At 43.2% G+C, this 26,725-nt stretch overlaps 1 protein-coding gene across 3 annotated transcripts in view; it reads right to left on the bottom strand.

Moving 5' to 3' along the window:
- Window positions 1–114: 114 nt before the first annotated feature.
- Window positions 115–26,725, bottom strand: part of RBMS2 (RNA binding motif single stranded interacting protein 2) — a 59,032-nt gene continuing 32,421 nt past the window's right edge. For 2 of the 3 annotated variants that reach the window (XM_044941519.2, XM_006074988.4), the window contains exons 4-16: window positions 26,022–26,188; window positions 21,375–21,433; window positions 20,444–20,535; window positions 18,888–19,045; window positions 12,888–12,967; window positions 12,647–12,756; window positions 12,152–12,198; window positions 11,902–11,995; window positions 6,901–6,978; window positions 6,450–6,560; window positions 5,772–5,852; window positions 5,275–5,360; window positions 115–5,166 (exon numbers count right to left, since the gene is read on the bottom strand). In XM_044941519.2, the coding sequence (XP_044797454.1) occupies window positions 5,280–5,360; window positions 5,772–5,852; window positions 6,450–6,560; window positions 6,901–6,978; window positions 11,902–11,995; window positions 12,152–12,198; window positions 12,647–12,756; window positions 12,888–12,967; window positions 18,888–19,045; window positions 20,444–20,535; window positions 21,375–21,433; window positions 26,022–26,188 (1,158 nt within the window). In that variant the 3' untranslated portion in view covers window positions 115–5,166; window positions 5,275–5,279. The remainder of the gene's footprint in view (window positions 5,167–5,274; window positions 5,361–5,771; window positions 5,853–6,449; window positions 6,561–6,900; window positions 6,979–11,901; window positions 11,996–12,151; window positions 12,199–12,646; window positions 12,757–12,887; window positions 12,968–18,887; window positions 19,046–20,443; window positions 20,536–21,374; window positions 21,434–26,021; window positions 26,189–26,725) is intronic. The other variant, XM_025283761.3, reaches the window with a different exon arrangement.

Raw genomic sequence — 26,725 nt, 5'->3', positions numbered from 1 at the left:
TGTGAGGCATGGCCTTGGCTTTCTAAGGCTGCCACCTGTGTTCCTGATACAGGAAAAGTATGTGCTCATCACCACCTTCCCCAGCTTCCCACCCATGGATAAGACACCACGAGGTAGATTTTGTGTTTTATTTCACAAGTTGAAATAAGAGAAAGTTCTACCAAATTATAGGGAAGAAACATGAGAATACCAAAGGTCAGAAAATTAGAGTGGGCAGCACTGGCACAAACATGGCAAAAGTATAAAATTAGAAACCTCTGGATAAAGAACTGTACAAAATGTGTTTTGAGGATAATTAAACTTATTTCCTGTCCAAGGTGGTAAGTGCATGCAGGAGTGCACTCACCACCCCCGAAATTGTATGTGTTGGGGGATGCAAACACCAGTAAATGCTGTGAGAACTTTTTACAAGCTGGGAAAGCTTATCACACTGAAGGCTGGAAGTTTTGTTTTGGTGACCCTCTAAATGGAATAGGAGGAGAAGGAATATCTCTGTTTTCAACCCTCCAAAAACCTCAGATGGCCACTTTGGTGCATGCTTACCTTCTCAGCTAGTGGCAGCCACTGGCAAACTTAAACAAGTCATAAGTTCTGCTTCAGTGCTGGTGTTCTGGGGGTGGCTCCCAAGCATTACTTAATATCCTAAGCAGTCATCATTTGGCCTACCACAGCAATATCTAACTGAAGAGTTCACACTATTCTAGGGTGAATAAAGGAGGTAAAAATCTCAAAGACATTCCAGAAATAGAAATAACGAATTCTCGCATTTGATTGTGAGCCCTTTCTAGCCCCCAGTTTCCTAACCCTTGTGAAGGGAAAAACAGTAAAGGAAGGAAACACGTGTAAACCAGGTGCTTGTGCCTGTGTTGAATGTGGAACTGTGAGGTAGATCTGTAACGAGGACAATGAAGTTGTGGGCCATACCCGGGAGAATGGAGGTTCATTTGAAATGGAAGTGGACAGGCCAGGGAGGAGCAGCAGTGGTAGCTGGGCTGAGAGGGCACCTACCTCTCTTATTACTAGTCTCGTGGGGAGCACCTCTACGGAGGTGCCGCAGAATTCAGCAAAGAGGAGAAGGGGGATAGAGCTCACAGGCCTGGCTCAGCTGTTGAAGGAAGACCCTCCTACAAAAGGAAAGGGTAAAAGCAAGGGTGAAGGCGAGATCTGCTAATGCCTGGAAGGAGTTAAAAGCAGGTAGCACAGAAATGGCATAGTTGGTTTAGGAGGGAATCACGCAGAGGTTAATGTGGCAAGGCACAAGGTTAGACCTAGCCCTTACAGACTGGCTGTCATAATACCACCCTCTTTGAAGTTGGTCTAGCAGAGCCTGGGGACAAGTTTAGACCTGATCACTGACCCAAGTTTATCGCCCTAGGCCAAGAAGGTCGAGGTAAACTGCTAATAAGTGCAATGCTGCTGCTCTCCCAGAAGGTGGGGCACGTGCACGAAAGAACTTTTAGATGTTTACACTCCATTCCAGTAAGCCCTCACACTGCACCTTTGTGGAGCAAAATAACAACCCACAAGTAGGCACCCCAAACGGCAGACACTGAAGCAGCAGGGGATAAGCAGTGCAGGCACCAAGGGGCTAAATGAGCTCACTGATCAGTAAGTCAGGAAAAGAAGAATGGAACTGGGCTGAGGTGGCCTGGTCCAGGGCGGGTCAGTAAAGCAACAAAGTCTAGTCCTCACACTCAGTGCAAGTAATGTCCCCCTACTACCCCATCTATTCCTGACAAGGGGTATTTATTTACTCTTTAGAGCCACTAGGCTTCCTAGTCCTGGGCAGCTCTTCCAATCCTTTGGTTAAAAATACTCTAAAAATAACATCTCTCCCCACTGTCATTTCTACATCTTCCTTAACCTCGACCCAAACCCTCCTCCAAAAAGCCTCGGGTCTGAGTATCCAGAGTGAGACAGGAGCAGTAATATTGGCATGAGGTGGGACAGGCAGGTGCTAAGCCTAATAAAGGATTATATCATCTGAGAAAGTGATTCTAGTATGTTCTATTTGACTGAAAAGAGAAAAATACCAAGTAGTAAAATATTTTAAGAATGTTAACGAGCACTGTAATGATCAAGGGTGAGATATGAAGTACAGGGAGAGTACGACCTGGGTTCCATGAAGACAGGATTCAGAAAACACTAGCATAGTTTAAAGAGCCCAGCCCAAGGCTATGAGCCTGCAGACGCCCCCTACAATTCCTCAGTAGCTCCACTGCCACCAGTGGGCCATTTTGAGAGAGAAAAACTGGCCCTCGTTCCTTCTCTCCTTTTCCCACTCACTCATGTTATGAACTGTCAGAAATGAACTAACAATTAGGGGGAAAGTATCATGAGTGTAACCCAAAAGGGTCCAAACAAAATTCCACGACGCCATTAACCACCAGAAAAATAACCTCAGGCTCTCACTCCATCACTTCCCATGCCCAAACCTGCCCAAACCAGAAACATTCATTAATAAAATCCATTAAGCAGATTCACATGAGGAAAACGGACAAAAGGTAACTTCATAATTTTAAAACAAAACAATGCAAAATAAGAGCCATTTAAACATTTAAATACAGAGAAAGTAGAACCAAGAATTCTGAGAGGCAGAGAAGGGGCAGCACTAATGTCAACAGCTTCTGTACATGAAAGGCCCTCCTTTCACTAAACCTCCTAGCAAAGCAAGGTTCCCCCAAACTACTATTAATTAACTGAACTAGACTCTTCTCTTTTTCTTCAAGGCCCCTGAAGAGACCTATGGTGTACTTTTCTGACTAAGGACTAGAGACTCGGAAACAAGAGCTACCTGCCCAGGCAAACCCTCCCAGAAGGTTACTGGACTTGGGGCTGTTTTACATCAGATAAAGCCTTCCTGAGGTTGGAAGTACCCATGAGAAAACTGTAGCAATTTCGTCTTTTATATTTTCCATCTTACCTATTATCCCCTACCTACTGTCTGCTGCCTCTACTTCCTCACCCTCAGGATGCACAAGAGGACTTGGGGTGGGGAGCATCAGGACTCTCAACTCTGGGAAGGGCGAGCTGGGCCCAAGCTCTGTGTACAACTGACATCACAGCTTCTTCCCACCCTGGAGCATCTCCTTCCTCTCCCTACAGCCAGCCTACTGAACACCTGTTTCCCCATTCTCCATCATCGGGCTTTCTGTCTGTCTGGGGGAAACGTACCTGACCTGGAAGTGAAGGGGAGCAGCACTCGACTTTCAGTGTAGAAGGGAGTGACTGGGAAGAGAAGGTGCAGGACCGACCTTCCTGGACGATGGGCAAAGGCTTCCTCCAATCTGTCTCCAGGTGCGTAGCCAGGTCTTGCAGAAGGAGATGGGGTTGAAGAGCAAAACAGAGCCTTGTTGTGAAGGGCTCCTGACCTTGGGAATACTGAGATGGGATTTATTGCTCTTTTCTCTCCTAGCTCCCTGATGTCCTTCCACAAGGAAAATTATTTTTGACATCCTGGTTCCCTGGGAAAGGGGCCCAAATGCTCTGGACAGTTACAAAGAACTTTGTCCGTTCCCACCCCAGCATAGCACACACACACAGAGAGACCAGCCCCCGCCTCGATCCCTCTCAACGTGTGTGTGCACATGGCCTGAACCCTTCAAGGGCAGCCCTTGCTGTATACATAGAGGTGCCAAAGGTGAAAGCCTGGGGAAAATTCAAGAACCTCAGTTCTCTCTCAACTAGTTGCCTGGGGCTCAAAAGGCACTGTGTGTCCAGGGCTGGGAATTTACCAAGTCCTCTGGTACACAGGCAGGCTTGACACTGTCTTCATCAAGGTTTCCTAACCGTGGCACTACTGACATTTTGAGTCCGAGTTCTTTGGTCCGGGGAGCCAGGTCTCTCCTGTGCTCTAGAGGGTGTTCAGCAGCATCCCTCGTCTTCAGCCACTAGATGGCAGCAGCACACAGCCTCACGCCCAGACATGACCATGAAAAAATGTCTCCAGAGACTGCCAAATGGCCTCTCGGGGACAAAACCACATCTCTGAGAATCACTGGTCTAAAGGTGAAGCCGCTGATGGTCCACGGTGGGGAAGGAACCTAAGTGGATTCAGCAAGGTCACAAATGCAAAGGCTCTGAGCATGGCAATGACATGCAACAGGGAAGAGAGGGGCCCTGAGACCCAGGGCAGAAAAGATCCTCCGGGAAGCAAAAAGCAGGTATTCCTGAAAAGCTGTAGCTGGAGAAGACATTTTCTCAGAAGGTGTGGTGCTGGCCTCGGCAGTGAGAAGAATTAGAAGTCAGTAGGTCTGTTCCTCTGGAACTTGCCAGGGAAAACCTAGTCTTCATCCCAATTTGGATCAAAGATGGCTACCAAAGGCTGTGGAACTGTCTCCTTAGCCGAGGTCAAGGCTCAAGGCTCTGCCTCCGGAAGGGCAGAGGGAGGAAAAGCCGCTTCCACTGCCTGCTTAGTCTCCCTGTTCCTTGCCCTGCCCCTCCAAATTCCATAGGAAATTTCATTCAAAAAAGAAATAACAAAATTAAAAGCTGTAAAGAGGTTAAAGTAAGCAGGTTCTGCTGTATGGAAAAGAGAAAAAGAACAATCTGGATGAGGAAAAGAAGGCATAAAATGTATGTGAAGAAGCAATGGGATGTGTGATCTAAGAGCTTTATAAAACAAAACATTGAAAGTCTGTGTATTCTTACACACACCTCCCCACAAAAAAAGTCCATTGCTAAACTCAGTAAGAAGGGCCCACAAAGGACTCCATCAATGTTCTAGCACCACATCTTTTTTTTTAAGAAATAATGTTTATAAAAAAAGCCTTCCCAAAAAAGTCCAACACATCAAAAATGGTTTTTCACAAAGAAGGGAAGAAGTTCCAGGCACCATGTCTCTTTGGAGTAGGATAAGAGTATATTGCAGTTAAAAGCAAAACAGCAAACTTTCTTCACAAAAGAAGTTTTGTTGATGTCCTTGACTGCAGCACACACAAACGGTGACAGCCACCACCCGCCCAGGCTCCACCAGGAGTGGAGGAAGAGCAGAAGGCGGGGGTGCAGATTTCTCTTTCCAGGCCCAGGCCTGTGAAAACCGATGACCAAGTGTTAGTCCTCAGCTGGGCCCACAGAAGGGCTGTACTCCTGGTCAGCCCTCTGGAGTCTGGAGCATCAGCATATCCAAGAATTCTTTTATATTCAACAAAGACGGGGAGGGAAACCCTAAAAGAGGCATAAGCCAGAGAGGGTGGGGAGGCGGAGCGACAAGCATGAGAACCAGTCTGATTTCAGGCTGTTCAGCCCACCCCACCCTCGGTGTGTGTTTCTTACCACTGTTACTTGTTGAATTGGAAAGAGTAGACGCCATGCTCTGAGGGTGCATCCACCGGCACTTGGCTTTGCTGGCTGCCACTCTCCTGTACCACAGGCAAGGCAGGCGAGTCAACTTGCACATCCTTCCCTCACCTCCCACTGAAGCAGCCTCACTACGCTGAGTGCCCTCCCCAGCCTACCCACTGCCACACACCTGTGCGAGTGCACGCACACACATGCACACTCACAGCATTACTTTCCCAACTTTAAAGCAACCTATCCTCATCCCAGAGCACACTGGTCAACGCAAGCCAGCACCCTGGGGTTAACTGCTGTCTGGCTAAACGAGAGGAAGGGCCTCAATCAAAGGCACTAAGTCTCTCCTTCCTATATTCTTCACACACCCACCAGCTATTTATGAACACAGAATCGGCATCACTGCGAGAGGAAGATTTTGATCAGTGGAAAACCTGCCTCTGTTCCTTTTCAACCCCAAGAGACTATGAAGTTCTTACCTCAACTGAAACACTGGAAGAAGGCACTGGGGTGTACTGGGAGAGGTAAGCTCCCTGCAGAGCTGCAGCTGTTGGCACATACTGGAATGAGATGCATTGACAGGCTCAGAGCAGTGATTCTTGGCTACAATTAAAACACCTGGGGAGCTTTAACTACTGTTAAGTGCCTGTGTCCCCTCTCCAGAGATTCTAATTTAACTGTGCTTTTTAAAAGCACTTCCGATGACTCTGAAATACACTGGCTTAGAGAGACTTCTACCTACATGACTCCTTTTCCTCCTCTTTCCCATCTTCTGCTTTTTCTCAATGCACTGCCCTCTCTGCTTTAAGCACTGCTCCACGAACCAGAATGCACCTGAGCTTCGAGAAACCTAACAGGCTTCACCCATTCTTCCTATTACTATTCTGATAAGGCTTTCAAGAGATGTGCGTGAACCCCTACTAGATAATACGTAGACAGAAGCACTGATCCTTTAGTTACATGAAGAGGAATCAGTTAAAACGAATGAGTTTCAGAGTAGAAGGCTGTATTCCTCGCTCACAGTCCATCTCCTTTTCTGAGTGTGTCCTCGATGACAGTGAAGTCATTCCCATCCTTATCCAAGAGTATTTAAACCTAAGAGTTACACAGGTGTTCCTTGTGTGGCAGGAGTTTATAAGAGGAATATCCTGCTTTACCGTGCCCGTGCTGCTGAGAGAGAGGTGGCCCAACTGCTGGGTAAGAGGTCCCACCATGGAGGCAGGCTGGAGAGAAATGGGATGGTCCATTCCTGGTGTCAGAACTGAACCCTAGAAGCAGCAACAAAGGGCAGAGTTAGTTGGCAGCATCCTGTGAGGCTGCAGGAAGCAGAGGTTCATGGCTACCAGAACCACTGCTGACAGACATTTAAAAATCCTGGAAAATGACAGGCAAGCAACCACCTAGCCCTGCAGCAGGAACATGCACTCTGCCTACCAGGCTGGAGGCATCCTTGTCTAAGAATAGTAAACTCAAAGAATGTAAGGTCAGACACCTGGTCACACGAGAGACTGAGCCAGGACTCACACCCACACCTCCTTTCATCAAATCCCACTATTTTCTTTTACATCAAATTGGCGCTTTGGCTTTTGCCCACTTCTGAACACTCACTGAAGGCTGCATGAGGTATGACTGGTGGTGCATCCAAGACGGGTTAGGTACTTGTAGAGGAGATGTCTGAGTTACTCTCTAATGGAAGCAAAAATAAACAAACAAGAATGTTAACTTCCTGAAGACTATTATTTCACCCAATGATCTGATAATTTTCAGCAAAACACAAGTAAGTTTGGAGTGTGGGGCTTCCCTGGTGGCTCAGATGGTAAAGAATCTGCCTGCAATGCAGGAGACCCAGGTTTGATCCCTGGGTGGGAAAAGTCCCCTGGAGAAAGGAATGGCTACCCACTCCAGTGTTCTTGCTGAGAGAATTCTATGGACAGAGGAGCCTGGCAGGCTACAGTCCATGGGGCCACAGAGTCAGACATGACTGAGCGACTAACAATTTCAATTTCAGTGCCCCCTTAGAAAATAGAAATATTTAAGAATATTTTTAAAATATTAACAACTCTTACACTTCAAGTAACCCAATTTTAAAATGGGCTAAGAATCTGAGTAGATATTTCTCTCAGAAGATACACAAACGACCAAGAAGCACATTCAACAGGCTCAACATCGTTAGTCACTGCTGCGCTTAGTCACTCAGCTGTGTCCGACTCTGTGCGACCCCATGGACTGTAGCCCACCATGCTCTTCTGTCCCTGGGATTCTCCAGGCAAGAATACCGGAGTGGATTGCCATTACCTCCTCCAAGGGATCTTCCTGACTCAGGAATCGAACCTGCATCTCTTGCATTGTAGGCAAATTCTTTACCGCTGATCCACCAGGGAAGCCCCTAGTCACTAGGGAGATATAAATCAAAGTCACAACGAGATACCACTTTATACCCACTTAGATGGCTACAATTTTAAAAGGACCGAATAACAAATGTTATACACTGCAGGTGGGGATGTAAAATGGTACAGTGACCTTGGAAAACAGTTTGGCAGTTCCTCAAAAAGTTAAATGTAGAGTTAATAGGTACTGAGTAATTGTATGTACCCTAGAGAATTGAAAACATATGTCCACAAAAGTTCATAGCAGTATTACCCAATAATACTATGACTATTATTATTCATAATGGCCAAAAGGTAGAAACAACTCACACGACCATCAACTGATACACAGATAACAAAATGGGGCATGTCCATACAATGGAATATGATTCAATCATAAAAAAGAGTCAAGTTCTGCTACATGCTACACATGAATAACTTTGAAAATATGCTAAGTGAAAGAAGTCCAGACACAAAAGACATTTACTATATGCTTCCACTTTTACAGTATGTCCAGAAGAGGCAAATCTGTAGATACAGAAAGTGTATCAGTGGTTGCCAGGGGCTAGGGTGAAGGAAGAATAGGGAACGGCTACCAATGGGCACAGAGTTTCTTTCTGAGGTAATGAAAACATTCTGGAATCAGATAATAGTGATGGTTGCATAATCCTATAAATATACACTACTGACTAGCATACTCTAAAACTTTTATAGTCTGTAATTTATATCTCAATTTTAAAAGAAAAAAAGCAATGAGAAGCTAGAAATGCATCTTGATAAACAAGTAGGTCTATTCCACAAATGTAGGGATTGTTCAAAATCAGAAACTCTACAAACATAAGTCAAAATTGAAGGAAAAAGTCAGTGTAATATTAGATGCTGAAAAGACATTTTATAAAATCCAACAGCCATTTACTTTAAAAAAAAAAAAAAATCATGAGGTAGGGAATTCCTTGGAGGTCCAGTGGATGTGACTCAGAGCTTTCACTGCCATGGCCTGGGTTCAATCCCTGGTTGGGGAACTAAGATTCTGAGAGCCGAGAGTTACAACCAAAAAATAAATTTTAAAAAATATCACAACAAACAGAGACTAAAAAGAAACTACTTACATATATTAAAGGCTATTACCAAAAACTTAGCTGCAAGCATTAACCCACATTAAAAACACTGCAATTATGGTAACCTATTAGGTAGTGGAGTCAAAGAAATACAATTGGGATACCACGGCATAAAATTGAAATGGAAAAGAGAGCTATTATTTTGCATCAGTGATATAACTGTACCTAGAAAACCTAAGAGATTTAAGTTAAACAATTACTAATAGTAATAAGAGGATTCACTAAGTGAGCTGTATACAAAATAGATGAACATAAATCAATAACCTCTTTGGTGTATCAATAAGCACCTGAAGATGATGACAAAAAGTACAGACCTACATAAACAAAATTAAAATCCTACTGAAGGACATAACAAAGATCTGAGAACATGAAAAGAAATACACCTTAGGTGAAAAGACTGTACGTTTTAAGTAGTCAATTCTCTTAAATATATAGGTATAACGTAATTTCAATTAAAGCCCTCCCTCACAGATTTTTAAAAATTAGATAAAATGATCATAAACTTACACAGAATAACAGATGCCAAAAAAAAAAAACAAAGAAAAGTATGAAAAAGAGAGTGAAGAAGGTTTTATCTTATTAAATATTAGAACATACTATGAAAGCCACTGTAATCAAATTAACAAATTATTGAAATAGGAACAGATACAATGATCACTGGAAGACTATAAAGGATACAGAAAAAAATTCCAGTGTTTATTATATGACAAAGGTAGCATCTCAATTCAGTGGGAAAAGGATGTGCTTAGTCGCTCAGTCGTGTCTGACTCTCTGTGACCCCATGGACTATAGCCTGCCAGGCTCTTCTGTCCGTGGGGATTCTCCAGGCAAGAATACTGGAGTGGGTTGCCATGCCATCCTCCAGGGGATCTTCCCAACCCAGGGATCAAACCCAGGTCTCTGGCATTCCAGGCAGATTTTTTACTGGCAGAGCCACCAGGGAAGCCCAGGAAAAGGATGGATTATTTAATAATTTGGTGCTAGGACAACTGGTGAATACTTTGAAGGGAATACAATAGGACCCCTATCTTATGTCATATACAAACATAAATTCCTGGTAACTATACATTTAAATGTAAAACAATGAAATAAATCTTGGGGACCACATGAACAATATACAGACTGGGAAGACCTTTTGAAATAGGACAAGAAATTCGAAAGCTATAAGAAAAAAAAAAAAAAAGGCAGACATATTTAACTATATACAAATGTTAAACTTTTGTATATAGCAAAAACTAGTGATTCCCAAAGTATGATCTCTGGACCAGCAATAGGAGCAACACCTGGGAACTTGTTAGAAATACAAATCCTTGCCTCTCACCCTAGACTTGCTGAATCAGAAATTCTTAGTGTGGTGCCCAGTACGTTTAATAAGCTCTCTGACCTAGGTTTAATGACATCAACGACTCGATGGACATGAGTTGGAGCAAGCTCCGGGAGTTGGTGATGAACAGGGAAGTCTGGCGTGCTGCAGTCTATGGAGTCGCAAAGACTCGGACATGACTGAGCGACTGAACTGAACTGAATAAGCTCTCCAACTGATTCTGATGCACAGCCTAAGTTTGAGGACCACAAAGGCAGTGGGAAAAAAAATTTGGAAAAAAACTTGTAACAAAGATAACATTCAGGAGACTAGCACTTATAATAGCTTTTTTTTTTTTTTTTGGCCAGGTATGCAGGATCTTATTTCCCTGACCAGGGACTGAAACTGTGCCCCCTGCATTGGGAACTCAGAGTCTTAACCACAGGAACACCAGGGAAATTCCAATAATATTGATAGTTTTCTTTTTTAAAGCATGTGATAAAAAACCATAGCTGAGCCTGCTTCCTTGCCCAGAAGCAAGCCAGGAGAGTCTGACAAGTGTATGTGGGTAACTTAGAAATAAATCCCTCCAGCCTTCAGAACGTCCCAGAGCGTGCACTGTTGAGGTTTTTTTTTTAACTTGGCTGGGCCAGGTCTTATGTGTGGTATGCTGCAGCATGCAGGAACTTTACTTGTGGCAAGTGGGATCTCGTTCCCTACCCAGGGATAGAACCTTGGCCCCTGCACTGGAAGCACAAAGTCTTAGCCACTGGACCAACAGAGACGTCCCAATAATATTGATGGTTTTTATAAGCTGATGGGAAAAGAACAAATAAATAGGAAAATGGGCCAAGTATATGAAGAGTAATCAGGAAAGAACAAATCAAAGTATGACCCAAAAATGCTTAAACTCAGCTTCAGTCAGGGAAGTGCAAATTAAAGCAACATTGTACTTTACACCTACCAAGATAGGAAAAACTTTACAAGAGCAATGCCACCTCTGGCTGGAGGGAAATAGGTCCTCTCATATGTTGCCAGTGGGAACATGAATTGGCCACCTTTGTGGAAAGAAATCTGTAACATCTATAAAGCCAAAAGTCTGTATATCATTCAACCTTACAACCTCACCCCTTGGACTCTAGCCCCCTAGAAACAAAAGCACTCATCTGTGAGGACACAGGCAAAAGCATGTTTACCAGAGCATCATTTGTACCAGAAAAAACTGAAATCCAAAGAATGCCCTTCACGATGGTCTAGTGAAAGAATTCTGGTATTTATGCAACATGAACTATAATGTGACTATTAAAAAGAAATAATTAGAACAGAGCTGCATAGAACCACCTGGAGAGCTTATTAAATCTCAGGCTGGTAGGACTCATCCCCCAGAGTTCCTCTGGATCTAGGGTGGAGTCCAAGAATTTGTTTCTAAAAATACCCAGGTAGGGCTGATACTACAGGTACAGGGACCACGCTTTGAGAATCACTGGTTTATGTGGGCAAAGTGTAAAAAAGACATTTAATATGGCAAATTTTTATAACATGAACAATGACTTCCAAAACCATATATTTATACGTATATGAAAATGACCAAAAAAAGGTGGAAACTAACATGGGTTTGCTTGTGGGAATGGTGGATACAGAGTACAAAGGGTGCTTCTACAACAGCCTGTATGCGTGTAAGGGGATCATGTGTTACACTTTTATGTAAAACTGTTTGCATATAATCTGTGTAAAGGAAACAATGGAAAAAACAGCAAGTTGTTTCCAGCCTAAAACACAATGGCAGGACAAACCCCGAGCCCTTTTCTGGGCATGAACGTACCTGATATGACGTCATAGGAGATGGAAGATACGGGGACAGTGCAGACTGAGTGAGCATCCTGTTGGGGGTGATGTTGTAAGGAGCTGGGTAAAACCTGTAGGAAGGGACCACATCAGTAAGGAGTCAGGAAACTGCAAAGCAAGGGCCCCCACTGACAGATACAGCCATGAACATCAAGGCAATTCACGCGAGGGCCTGGACACACGACTATGGCATTTTCAGGCGGGCTGTTTACATATGACACCCTTACCCATTCTGAAGAGCTGTGGAGGGGTCATAGGTCAAAGCCATGCCACCCTAGAAAGAAAGAACACAGTGCGCACACTGTGAGTGCTTAGGTGAGAACAGGAGCAGGCCCAGAATTTCAAGGCTGGAGAAGCGTCTGGTTCAACTGATTAAAAGCCAAGTCTGGACTAGTCCCCACAGTAACTGTTCCAGGCTTTTCCTGCTTGTGCAGGGTGCACAATCCCATTTACACTAAAGAGTGTGTGAAGCAGCCAGCATTGCTCATTTACATACTGGAGCTCTCAAGCCTACCCCAGGAATCAAGCCATGGAAATTTCCATTCCTTCTTTTTTTTTCCTTGGCATCCCCATTCGGCATGCAGGATCTTAGTTCCCTGGCCAGGGATCGAACCCGCCTTCCCTGCAGTGGAAGCCAAGTCCCAACCACTGAACTGCCATGGAAGTCCCATCCATTCCATTTTAATGTCATTAGTATTCTTGTCTCTGAGAGGGCCTCTTACCATGTCTCCATTTCTTGGCCAGGCCCGTCCGTTCTGCACAAATTTTCCTTGGTTCTGTCGTTTCTTTGGACCCCCATCAGCAAATTTGCAAAGCAAGGGATCAGATGGGGCTGCCGAGAGAGAAAGCAGACAGGCAGCTGAGTCCCACCTCACTTAGCCCATTCACTCATGCAAAAAGCCTCCAGAATCTTCACAGAAGTCATAACCTGTGGCCTCTCAGCCTGATTCCCAGATGCCTCACCTGGTACTCCAGGGGGTGTCTTAATATATTTTCCATTAAAGTGGGTGATGATGGCTTCACACTTCTCTGTGGACTCCATCCTAAGGAGCACAAGAGGAGTTAGGGTCTAGCTTCTCCAGGATCTATACCCTCCCTACATTTAAAGAGAAAGCTCTTAAGTTCCCAGCCCCACAAATGCTCCAAAAATTGTCAACTACAGAAACAGAGCTTCTCCACACAAATTCAAGGCATCTTAGAGAAGAAACCCCAGCTTCTGATGAAGGTTTTTCTCAACTGGTTCCTCTAGGGATCCTGAAAGGAATAATGGGGGTCTGCAAGCCATGAATATTCCAAAGAAGATACTGATGGATGGATCTAGTATTCAGTATTGTGTCTGGGTTCCTAAATAAGAATACAATAAACAGAGGCTGTTACCATTATTTCTTATTAAAAAATTCCTAATGGAAACTTTCCTAGGTTTTTTTTGGCTCTGTTTGCATGATCTTACTTTCATGACCAGGGATTGAACCCAAGTCACAACAATGAAAAGGCTGAGTCCTAACCACTGCACCACCAGGGAATTTCCCTGTTCTTTCACTCTGATAAAACTGTACAAGCTAAGAATTTGCCAATATTTATTTTTTTGCTCTGGCTATACTTATAAAGGTCTATTAGCTACCAATAACTTCCTTAAGATTTCATGAGTCAGGGGAGGGAGGCTTATTAGGAGTGTGAGGTAAGCAGATACAAATTACTATATGTAAAATAGATAAACAGTATCATACTGTAGAACACAGGAAACTATGTTCAGTATCCTGTAATAAACCATAATGGAAAGGAATATGAAAAAGATACACATGAGTATATGCACACATATCACAATAAACTGTGGAAAATTCTTAAAGCGATGGGAATACCAGACCACCTGACCTGCCTCTTGAGAAATCTGTATGCAGGTCAGGAAGCAACAGTTAGAACTGGACATGGAACAACAGACTGGTTCCAAATAGGAAAAGGAGTACATCAAGGCTGTATATTGTCACCCTGTTTATTTAACTTATATGCAGAGTACATCATGAGAAACGCTGGACTGGAAGAAACACAAGCTGGAATCAAGATTGCCAGGAGAAATATCAATAACCTCAGATATGCAGATGACACCACCCTTATGGCAGAAAATGAAGAGGAACTCAAAAGCCTCTTGATGAAAGTGAAAGTGGAGAGTGAAAAAGTTGGCTTAAAGTTCAACATTCAGAAAACGAAGATCATGGCATCCGGTCCCATCACTTCATGGGAAATAGATGGGGAAACAGTGGAAACAGTGTCAGACTTTATTTTTCTGGGCTCCAAGATCACTGCAGATGGTGACTGCAGCCATGAAATTAAAAGACGCTTACTCCTTGGAAGGAAAGTTATGACCAACCTAGACAGCATAGTCAGAAGCAGAGACATTACTTTGCCAACAAAGTTTCGTCTAGTCAAGGCTATGGTTTTTCCTGTGGTCATGTATGGATGTGAGAGTTGGACTCTGAAGAAGGCTGAGCGCCGAAGAATTGATGCTTTTGAACTGTGGCGTTGGAGAAGACTCTTGAGAGTCCCTTGGACTGCAAGGAGATCCAACCAGTCCATTCTGAAGGAGATCAGCCCTGGGATTTCTTTGGAAGGAATGATGCTAAAGCTGAAACTCCAGTACCTTGGCCACCTCATGCAAAGAGTTGACTCATTGGAAAAGACTCTGATGCTGGGAGGGATTGGGGGCAGGAGGAGAAGGGGACGACAGAGGATGAGATGGCTGGATGGCATCACTGACTCGATGGACGTGAGTCTGAGTGAACTCCAGGAGTTGGTGATGGACAGGGAGGCCTGGCGTGCTGCAATTCATGGGATCGCAAAGAGTCGGACACGACTGAGCAACTGATCTGATCTGATCTGATCTGAAAAATATATAAACCACTTTGCTGTACACCTGAAACTAACACCACATTGTAATTCAACTATACTTCAATTATTTTTTAAATGCGGAAAAAAGATTCCATGAGTCTGCAGGAAGAAAGAGTATTAAGACAGGGCTTATGGTGACAGAACAATGTTAGAAGCTACGCAGCTAAAGTCTCTTGTTGGGAAAAGAGAAAATGAGGAAGGAATTAGTGGTGCCTGTTCACCACTCACAGGCTCTGTGAGTCAGAACATGCACCAAAGTCCTCCGGACTCATTCCTCATTTCTGCTTCAAATCTCCATCTACCTTACCATACAGCGCTCAAATGAAATAATGTGTATAAATGTGTTCTATAAATTATATGAAGATCTACATAAGACAGGGTACAGTATTTTCCCCCTTCTCCACAGTTAAAGTAAGTCAGTATATTTTCTATGCCAATAACCACTAAAGATCTGAACAATCTCCATGTTGGCAGTTACTAGAAAAAGACCTTAAATGGAACCTTCTAGTGAAAAGCATGCTGAGCATTCTAGAGCAGTGTTTAGTTGGGTTACTCCTATTCTTGAGTCTTTCAAAAGGGTGACAGGCATGTAGGGTTTTAAAAGAATCACTTTCAGGAATTCAACTTCCTCATAAACTCTTTCCTGAATGATCAAGGCTGAGGTCCCCTTTCACAACTACTCCACTCAGCTTACTTCAGACTCATCCCAAAGCTCAACAGGAAGCACAGAGGACTGAGTTACAAAAATTGTTTTTTTAAGTTACATGTTTCCAATTCTTCCTTCCCATAAAGCTAAAGGACTCAACAAGTTGTCAATTGACAATTAAAAATGTCAGTTTTGATGATAGATCACCCTGGTTCTTGGTATATAATTCAGAAAGAACTCAAAGAATTCCTATTTTAGCAAAACTCTTTCCATTCCCATTTACTTATTTATGTGAACAAGGAAACAAAACACAAATAGAACTGACATTAAATTTTGTCTTGTTACAGCAATAAACAATGTTCACTGATGGCTACATGATTTAATTATAAAAATATAAAAGAAGCACTTCCAATAAAATTTATTTCATATAAAACAATTTTGTATCAACATTTTAAAATATTTATGTTGTTTGGGGCAACTGTGAACTATTTATAAAGATAATTTCCGTATGGATTAATGCATAATGATTCAGAGCCACAATAAAAAAATTAATTTATATTCTTGTTGCAGAGAAGTATAGCAGAATGATCCATACAAAGACTTTCAACTATAAAAATATTTTAAAAACTAAAATATAATTCTGTAGGGAAATAAGATGGCAATACAAAATCAAGAGAAAAAGGAATACTATAAGAATCATTTAAGAGTTTAACTTAAAGAAATGCCCCATGTATTTTTGAAATGATTTTGTGTATTAAATTGCTACATTTAGATTTCATTTGGATATATTTTAAAATAGTATGACAGTTTTATTTAGACTAACATAGTCTAAATTATTATTAACATTATGTAAATATTATTAACATAATATTTATAATTTGCTGGAAAATATACTTTGCAAAAATCTAAATGTATGAAGAAAATTTGAAGTTATTAATGTAGAAACATACAAGAGATTTCATGGCTTTTCAAGACTTCAAAGCCATAGTTCCTAAACTGGGCTTTGAGGCACCCTGGGTCATTGTGATGAGCTCACAGAGGCAAAGCAAGGGATACTTTAACTTTCTGAAGAAAATACAGCAACACTAATTGGCTATTTAGCGTAAAGACTACTAACTCTAAACAGTTCAATACTTCTACAATCTGGTTTTTCAGTAGTTGCTATGACAAAAGCAAGTACCCTAAGAAAACCAACATGTAACAGGAAATGAGGGTGTCCTTGTTCAGTAGGATTCCAAGGTTTGAGAACTGTGCAGTGTCCAACAGGCCACATCCACTGAAAGGATAGTTATTTAAGAATGAGATAAAAATATTTTCTTTCAATGTATTTTTCAAATAACTACAAAGTTGTTAAAATATTAAACATTTTTTGAATGTTTAGAATATTTAGTTACTTGATACATTAAACTGTTAAGTATTTCTTTTGGTCTAGGACAAAAAAAATTATCTGGATGAAATGGAGCTTCTGCTTTAAGAGAGTATGGGAGCAAAAATTTTGAGTACAAGCTTTAGAAATTCCCCTTTAGTTATACATGGGGTCACCAGCAGGTGGCGCCATCGAGATTGAGTAGGCTAGGGAAGAGGCCTTATTCCACGTTCCCAAGGTCCGAACGCTGCAGAGTAAAGCAGTGTCCTTGGACCAGAGAAGATATTAAAAAAGAAAAAAGGACTTTCAGATTAGTCCAGGTCTTTTCAAACTTTTTAGAAAGGCATCAGAATCTCCTTTCAAGCAAAATCTTAAATAAAAACCATTTCCTAGGTGGGCTAGGGAAAGCTGAAGCCCTACAACAGTGACACTAAGCTCCAAAGAAGGAGCCCTGGAAAACTCTACAGCTCGAGCAAACGCCTTCGAAAGATGGTACCGATGATCCCACCTGCAGGGCAGCAGAGATGACACAGAGGTAAATAAGACTTGTGGACTCAGTGGGAGGGTGGGATGATTTCAGAGAATAGCACTGAAACATCGGAGAAGGCGATGGCACCCCACTCCAGTACTCTTGCCTGGAAAATCCCATGGACAGAGGAGCCTGGTTGGCTGCAGTCCATGGGGTCACTAAGAGTTGGACATGACTGAGCGATTTCACTTTCCCTTTTCACTTTCATGCATTGGAGAAGGAAATGGCAACCCACTCCAGTGTTCTTGCCTGGAGAATCCCAGGGACGGAGGAGCCTGGTGGGCTGCCGTCTATGGGGTCGCACAGAGTCGGACACGACTGAAGCGACTTAGCAGCAGCAGCAGCACTGAAACATACACATTACCATATGAAAACTAGGTGACCAGTGCTGGTTAGATGCATGAAGCAGGGCGCCCAAAGCCGGTGCTCTGGGACAACCTGGAGAGGATAGGGTGGGGACGGAGGTGGGAGGGGGTTCAGGATGGGGGGGACACATGTATACCTATGGCTGATTCATGTTGATGTATGGCAAAAACCATCACAATACTGTAACTATCCTCCAATTAAAATAAATTAATTTTTTTTTTTTTTTTAAGAAAATCACTCATCTAAACCTCTGCTTCACAGGGTAACCACGGCTCATAAAGGTCTGATATCACACGGGCAGTTAATGGTAGAGCTGGATGGAGAATTTAAGGCTCGCAACAGATCTGGAAAGGTAGACCAGATCTTCCATCTAATCCTGCCTATCTTGAAGCCACAAGGGCAATGGCTCTCCTCTACCACCCATTCCTGAGACCTTGGGCAAATCACTTCATATTGAGAACTTTGGTTTTCTTTTCCATAAATAGAGAATTAATATTTATTTCAACAACATTATAAGGAACTATACTCCAATTTTTTAAATTAAAAAACTACATAAGTAAAAACTCAAACTGTATAGTTAAAATTGAATTTCATTGCATTTACTGTCAATAAAATTTATTTTTTTTAATAAAAAAAATTTATTTCATAGAGTAAATGAGATAAGACAGACAGAGGTTTGCTCAGTCATGTCTGACTCTTTGCAGCTCCATAAACTGTAGCCTGACAGGCTCTTCTGTCCATGGAATTCTCCAAGCAATACTGGAATGGGTTGCCATTCCCTTCTCCAGGGGATCTTCTCAACCCAGGGATTGAACCTGGGTCTCCTGCATTGCAGGCAGATTCTGAGTCACCAGGGAAGCCCAAATGAGATAACAGGATGAGAAATACTCAGGAAACTAGAACAGGATACAGAATTATAATCTTTTATTCTGCTTAGTTCTAGATCAAAGGAACAAAGGCTAAAGTAACAGGAAATAGTGGCAAAAGCACAAAGATTTGAGAGCAAAGTTTTTCTGAGTATTGTGACCTATAATTAAATAAACTTTTGATTGACTGTCAAGAACTTTTGGCCAGTATTTTGGTCCTGGGGGCAGGACACAGACTTTTTGATGACCTTCTGTGTGACATTTTTTATTATAAAAGTCATCATCTGCCACTCTTGGCATCCCTCACCTGGCAAAGCCAACCCCTCTGCTGGTCCCACTGGTGTCTCGAAGGATTCTAGTGGAGATAACCTGGCCAAAGGGCTTCAGCATTCCCTCCAGTTCTTGCTCATCCATTGACAGTGGGAGGTTTGAGATGTACAAATTCGTGGGGTCCTGCTCCTGTTGCTATGGAAATAAAAGTGAAAAAATGAATTTCATATCTCTTAACCCTCTCCCACCCTCAGCCGTTATTCGCAAAATGACATTTCAGAAAAGAGAGAGGAAGAAGGGATGACTGAACAAAGAGAATCTTAGCAACTATTTGCAACACCTAGTCCCACTACCATGGGTTATGCGTCATATATTGAGTCTAGGCTGAAAACCCCACAGATCTACTATTTCTAGCACTGTAGGAGCCCGAGCCCATAAGACAAGTCAGGGACGAAGTTTTGGGCTGTCGCTTTAAGAACCAGGCAGAGCAGTACTCCTCTCTCCCAGCCGGCAGCCTGTCCCAGAGCCTGGATTCTCCTGGACCGCCTCGCTTCCAGAGTTGGATTGTTTTGAGTAATCTCCCTCCCCCCTCTTCCGGCCACAGCACACTCCTCTTAGTAGCAGGAATGTCTGTACACTCCCTGATGGAGGGCACGCTGGAAGAAGAGAGAAGGGAAGTGCTGGGGGCTACACCAAGAGCCAGATGTACAGCACACGGGGTCACCCCAGAAGTTCCAGTCTCACAGGAAGTCTGAAGTCACTCCAATGTCAGAGGGGTTTTCTCCACAAAGAGGTGGGAGAGCACCTCCAGGGGGCAGACTCTGTAAAATGGCAACAGCTTCCCAGGGCGGTGCTGCTAAGAATTTAAGCAGTCACTCTGCCCCAGACAGTGGTCAGGTGCAACCTTACTCCCTCTTCTGCCTTTCCTTTCAGGGCTTTCTTTTTCTTCAACCATTACAGGAAAGGATGGCTGGTAGGCAGGCCTGCTGCATCAGCCCCTCTCAGGCATTCACAATGACCTTAGAAAGGCAAGAGGGTAACTCCACCTAAGAGAAGAGGGAAAAGTCTCTAGCTTTCTAGTAGCCTAAATGACAGACGGGAGAAAGGAAGGGATAGTTTCCTTTCTCTCTGTGGTGTCTATACCCCCGACACCCTACATACCACTCACCCCACCCCCGCCCGTTCCTACAGGGAACAGTGCTGGGAGGTAGAAAGCATTGTTCTGAACTTTGGAGTTGACAACTGGCTTCTTCAGAGAGTGCTGCAAAAATACCACGAGCTGTTTGGTAGGGAAGTGGGACGAGGATGGAGATAGGGAAAGAGCTGGAGGAAGGGAAGACGCCTCTGGACCCTCTTGCCTGCTTATAATACTTGATGAGAGGAAGAGAGTTAACAGAGCTACCTGCCATGGTTCTGAACACCACCTTCCTCTAGCAGCAGAGGCACTCAGTGGGGCCCTGGTTGAGACTAGATATAGTCAAAACGCACTGCAGAAAGCCCTTGCCCTTCAACCACGTGGCTTTTAAGTCCTCTGGACACCTTGGAGGCTAACTACCACCTCTCAGAGGAACAGACGTGGGGTAGTACCCTTACCTTTGCCATCTGCGCTTGTACACCACTGGCCTTCAGTGCTGTAACAGCTTTCTGTGCTGCTGAAGGACTGTCGAAGTCCACAAAGCCATAGCCTGGAACAGGGAAACAGAGTCACTGGGAGGCAGGAGGTGTAAGGGAGGTAGGAGGCCCCGGCTTTTCAGGAAACAGAGGAAGAGTTTCGACCCACATAATAGAAGTGGCAGGGAGGAAGAGAGATTAAGAGGTTTCAGGTGGTTTTCCATGGGATCCCCAAACCCTGTGAGATTTAGTCTACTTTATAGCTAAGAATGCCAAGGGCCATGAGGTCTTTGTGGTATCCTTGACTTCCTCCCTCTCGCCTAAGAAAAACCCAAGGTTTCAACAACTAGGCTCCTCTAGTAACTCACGGCCCCCCTCTATTTCCAAAAGAACTCCCTCCTCTTGTCTAGTCACATCCCAGAAATGCTAGGCATGTAGGAAATACAGCCTCTCCACTGCAGATAGCCAGCCACCTGCTGGAAGAAGCCCCTCCTCACCCCAGCGTCCAGCCCCTTCCTTCTTTCCCTCTCCACCTAGAGCTGCTCAAAACCCCAACAAAATTAAGCTGCCCCATGTACACCAACACAAGACATTTACAGTGCTCTGCTGAGTAGAAATAGTCTCACGTGCCCGTATCTACCATCCAATCCAGGAGAGCATGACACAAAGGCGTGGTCAAAGGACTCAAAGGCACTCAGTGCAGGCTTCTAGCCTTGGGTCTCCCAAACAGCACTTTTAGCTCAAGCTCTCTGGTCACCAAAGAATCTACATACCTACCTGACTTTCAAGCCTGAACCCCTGAGAGACGCCACCCTGGTACTGGAAACCAGGGGCCTGAAGCAGGGAGGGATGGAGGCAAGCGAGGGCCTCACCTGCAGCTGTTCTCCACCAGCAGGAATAGTTGTATTCTCACCTTTGCACTTGTTTGTGGTCTTGTCCAGGATGGCCTTAGTGGAGACAATCTTGCCGTATCTAAGGGAGAAGAAAATGCAAAGTGATAATCTGGGGGCAGGGGTTTAGACAAGGACAGAGACTGAGACATCTAGAGGAATCCATGCCCTGTCTTCACTCCCACTAGGAAAAACTGTCCTGCTCAATCCTTAGCAATAAGAACAAATGAATTTAAAATGTCACACTTCTCATATAAACCTATTCCCCAAAGGCATCTACAAGAAGTAGGGTAACTATAGTCCCTACACTGTCAACACATTTCTCTCTTCTCCCCCAAATAAGACTCAGATACCAGTTAGAAAGAGACTACTGTCTTTTTGGGGGGAAAGAAGCTTGGTGACGTCCATTCATCAGTGTGCAAGGGCAGAGCTCTGGCAAGAATTCCCTGAAGACTAAAAGTAATCCTTGATATTACTTATCTTCCTTTGGACAAACAGCATTTCTCCCATGAAAATCTATTTCTCTTCTCTAATATCCCACTCCTCACTCTTCAACTGGCCCCCTGATTGAAGGTCAACTTAAGCCAAACTGCATTTATTCATATCCTGATTCTGCCACTTAGCTATGTGTGATCTTGGACAAGTCATTTAATCTTTCTGTGCCTCTGACTCACCATCTGTAAAATGGAGAAAAGATTGTTGGGAATATGAAATGAGATCATGAATACAAAGCACTAATGTCTATCAAAAAACATCTGAACACTGTTAATCGCTATTATTATAATATTATATCCAAAGGACCTCAACATTTAACCAAATGGCTCTCTTTTGGGCTTTAGTGTCTAAGACTTCTTTCTCTTTTCGGCTGTGCCCTGTGGCTTATGGAATTTTAGTTCCCCAACTAGGGACTGATTCCAGGGCCCTGGCAGTGAGAATGCCAAGTCCTAATCACTGGACTGACAAGGAATTCCCTGATTTCTACCTGTCAAGATTTCAGTGTATTAGGGAGGGGGACTGGGCATTAGATTAAATGCAATAGCTGTGTTAAGAAAATTACCCAAAACTTGATAAGGCAGAATGAGGATTTCACCTTCTTTCAATGTCACTCTGGAACATTGTCTACAAGGCCCATTCAAGGTATATTCTCTTATCTAGAAGGATGTTTCTTTAGTTTGCTATTTATTACTGATGAGGCTCAGATTTTATGAAGATACATATTAACTTGCAGATTTTTATCTAGTAGAGATACAAGTAATTTTTGTCCATTAGAAAAGATAATCCCAAAGGTTACTGTTTTACTGTCCTAAAGGGTATGAAGCACTTTTCTCTGTAACCTAGTAATCTTATTCACTTTCTTTCTTCAGTACCTATCGATACTCAGTCTCTCAAATGCTCTTTGAACCCATTTTACCATTCTGCTAGTTCCCTCATTAATGAGTAAAGTAAATATTGGCATAGGCTCACCTATATTTGTAGGAGAGTTATGTTCTTCAACCTTTTAAAATTATACTTTAGCCATGTGGGGTCCTGTGGAGTTCCCCAAACTTGTGAACAGTGGAGTATCACTGTTCCAGGATATATTAGAAGTGTTCTACTAGAAAGAAATCTCTACATTCTACTCCAGGAGGGTGAACCATATTAGAGAGACAGAAAAGAAAATCAGTAACAAAGTCAGGAGTATAAAATTTAACTGGAAAACAGTTGGCAGGGACTGAATTACCTGAAACAAGGATTTTTTTCTACTTTTCCTCCCATTCCATCCCTAAAGAACAGATGATGACTGATGTATTTGCTTTGCTCCTTGACAGCCCCTGACTGTTCTAGTGGGGCTCTGTGACCCTCGGATTAGACAGAATAAGCCAAGTAGGGCCCTGGAGGCTAGAATAGATGTGATCCTAACCCTCTGGGCTGCATACTTGGATTCTTCCCCAAATTTAGGCAAGAGAAGGGATGAGGGAGACTGCGAGCTTGAGAACACACATGCTGCTATCTCCACCCAGGCCCTAGGGTGGGGCTCGCTGTGGTCTGAGCAGCCTGAGACTCTGAGCTCAGAGTTTCCACTGCAGCTGGCAACAGCTGGATCGTGCTGCTTCCTCCGTGGAAGGAGCCCTCCAAGAGAGAACCAGGAGTTCCAGTTACAGACTCCACGCCTCTCTTTCCTGCCCACCAGGGCTTAGGATCCAGCGTACTTCCCCTACAACCTAGAGAGATAGCTGGGACAAAGGCAGGAAGTCCTTCTATGCATGGGAAACACCATTCACAGAGAGGTTTATCTCCCAGCTCACATGCCTGTGAGGGTTCCACCCACCTGCTCTTCTCAGCTTCCCTTTCGTCATAACTCATCTAGCACCTATTTTTTTTCTGCCGCACTCCTACTTATGGTCCCCTCCTGGGCTCCTTACTCCCATCCTATATGCTCCCATCCTTATTATTCTCATCCCTCAGACACAACAGAAGGTAAGGCAACTATCGGTAAGGACAAAATTAGCCTTAAAGTAGAGTGAAGCAGAATTGAGCTTTTCCTCTGTCTTGTGGAGTCACAGAATTGATTTTTGTAGCACACTATATTTAGTCCATGAAACAAAGGGTAGAGAAATCAAGGAACTAGATTGATATAGTACTCTTTTCCTTCATATTCTAAGTCACTTTAGTCATGTCCGACTCTTTGCAACCCCATGGACTGTAGCATGCCAGGCTCCTCTGTCCACAGGGATTCTCCAGGCAAGAAGACTGGTGGGTAGCCATGCCCTCCTCCAGGGGATCTTCCCAACCCAGGGATCAAACACACGTCTGTTATGTCTCCTAAAGACATTCTGGCCAATTTCTATTCCCTCAAAAAATTACTAGTCCTAGACTAAGTCCCCTAAGTTAATTTAAATATCTTTCTAACAAGGTAAGCTGAGGTAAAGGATCCAGTGTTATACACATAGCCAACCTTTAGAGACTGATTCTGTGCAGCCTGGTGCAAAGAGAATTCCAAAACCACAACTTCAGAAGACTAAGGGATTTACAGAGTACCTCTGAGGCCTCATACATTCTGGGGGAAGGATGTTCAGCCTCTCCAGGATTTGGGACAGCTGGCACACGCATATACTGTTATGGGAGTTTGTGTCAGTTTGACCACTTCAGAAAATTGTTTACTAGTATCTACAAAAGCTGAACAAATGTATACCCTATAATTTAGCGATTTTACTCCTAGTAACATAAATGTATATACACATGCAACAGAAGTCTTGCTCAAATTCACAGCAGCACTATTCATATCTATAACAGTCACATACTGGAAACCAACCCGATATCTAGCAACAGTAGAACAAGTAAATAAACTGTGCTATATTCCTATGATGGAATTCTAGAAAGCAAGAAGAATGAACAAAGTTTTGCTACAAGCAACAATGTGGATGCATTTCACAAACAACACTGAGAAAAAGAAACTAGACATAAAATGGTATGTGCTATATCATTATATTTATAAGAAGTTGAAACAAGCCACATTAATCATTCAGAGGTCAAACAGTAGATACCTTTGAGGGTAGGAGAGAGATTGTCACAGGGACGTGGGCTTCTGAAGAGCTGATAATGTTCCATTGATCTGCGTTACAAGGGACTCTTACAAGGATGTGTTCACTTTATGAAAATTCACTGTTCTGTAAGCACTTATGATTTGTACACTTTTCTGTATGCTTGTTATACTTCAACAGTTTTAAACAATGGTAAATTTAGGAACTTCCCTGGTGGCCCAGAAGTTAAGAATCCACCTTCCAATGCAGGGGACGTGGCTTTGATCCCTAGTAGGGGAACTAAGATCCCACATGCCTCACAGCAACTAAGCCTGAGTGCTGCAACCACTGAACCCACAGGCCACAACTAGAGAACTCGTGCTGCAACTAAAGACCCCGCGCGCTGCAATGAAGATCCTGCTTGCCGCAACTAAGACCTGGCACGCCGAAATAAATTTCTCCTTCTCTGTAAGTACTCCCATCCTACCAGCCTCCAATCACTCCCCCACATAAATGATCTGAAACACATATTTTTCTGCTACATAGAATTGAGCTGGCATCTCTGCATGCGTGCAATTTTTCCGGCTTTCCTAACTGGGTTAATTCCATGGTAGTTATTGCTACCTCATGACTCAAGTCTATGCAAAAGAACCCCTAAGATCTTTAGGGGGTAAATACCAGTTGACAACTCTTTCTTCATATTCTTCTTTATCCACTAGTTTGAGGGCCCCTCTGGGTCCCTGGAAATATCTCTAGCAGCAGAAACTCTCCTAAGAGCATAATTCAATTTAGTCCCACTTTCTTCTATCCTCACTGCTGACTCTATCTTCTGATCAATATCTTCAGAGATATTGAGCATTTCTATTCAAGGTGTAAGGTCAGAAATCTTTCCACTAAGACCATCAGTTCTAGATACATGCTGGAAACAAACTCATATACTAACTAGGCTTTCCAGGTCAGCCTGATCTGGCTTTTTTCAGAGAAACACATGAAAGTTTTATATATTGGCAGTACATAGAATTTCTTTCGGAGGGGTTGCTGAGAAACCTTGTGGAAATAGGGGTAGAAGCAAAATAATACTGCATTTCAGGATAAGAGTATCTGGTAAGAAGCCAGCATCACCAAATCTGTACTGTCCCTGGAAACCTATCCACGTGTGCCCCAACTTACGACTGACACAACTTCACTAGGTCCTGGTCAGTAGTGCTTGGCTGCAATCCCCGGATGTAGAGGTTGGTCTTACTCAGCTGGTCCTGTGCAGTGCTCCCACTGCTGCTGTTAGGGGTACTGCTGCTTGGACTAGGTGGTGCCATTTGCTGAGACAACGACACATATGGCTGCGGGGAGACATGAAGAGCAAAAGGTCAGAAAAATCACACACTTAGATGCTCAGGAGTGAGGAAGATCTTGGCCCTTGGAAAGAATGATTCCAAACCCGAACAGCAATGAAGTCATAGAAGAGTTTTTAAAAAAATGAAGGAAAAAAAAAAAAACAAACACCTAGCAGAATTCTTCTCTGAATAAGAAAATATTTAACTGTCCTTTCACGGAAAATGAGAGGTCAAAATATGTTTGCTAAAGGTTTAGAAAAAAGATACTTTGTGATAGAGAAGTGTTCTTTTTACTATATAGATGCTGGAAATACAAGAGATGTATGCCTCTTAAGTAAACTGTGTAATGAGACAAGATTAATAAAAATCTAAGTTCTATTCAAAAATGACAGAGAGGAACTAGTAATTTATCAAATCAAGAAGGTACAGAAACGCTGAACACAGATTATTCATAGAGCTGTAGAACAGGAAAACTGCAAAATACTTGCAAGAGTTTGAAAATTATTATACACTTGGACAAATAAAATGAAATACTAATTATCG

Source organism: Bubalus bubalis, chromosome 4, assembly GCF_019923935.1.
Source record: "Bubalus bubalis isolate 160015118507 breed Murrah chromosome 4, NDDB_SH_1, whole genome shotgun sequence".
Classification (NCBI taxonomy): Eukaryota; Metazoa; Chordata; class Mammalia; order Artiodactyla; family Bovidae; genus Bubalus; species Bubalus bubalis.
Note: the sequence above shows the minus strand (reverse complement) of the source record. Positions and strands in the feature narration are given on the sequence as shown.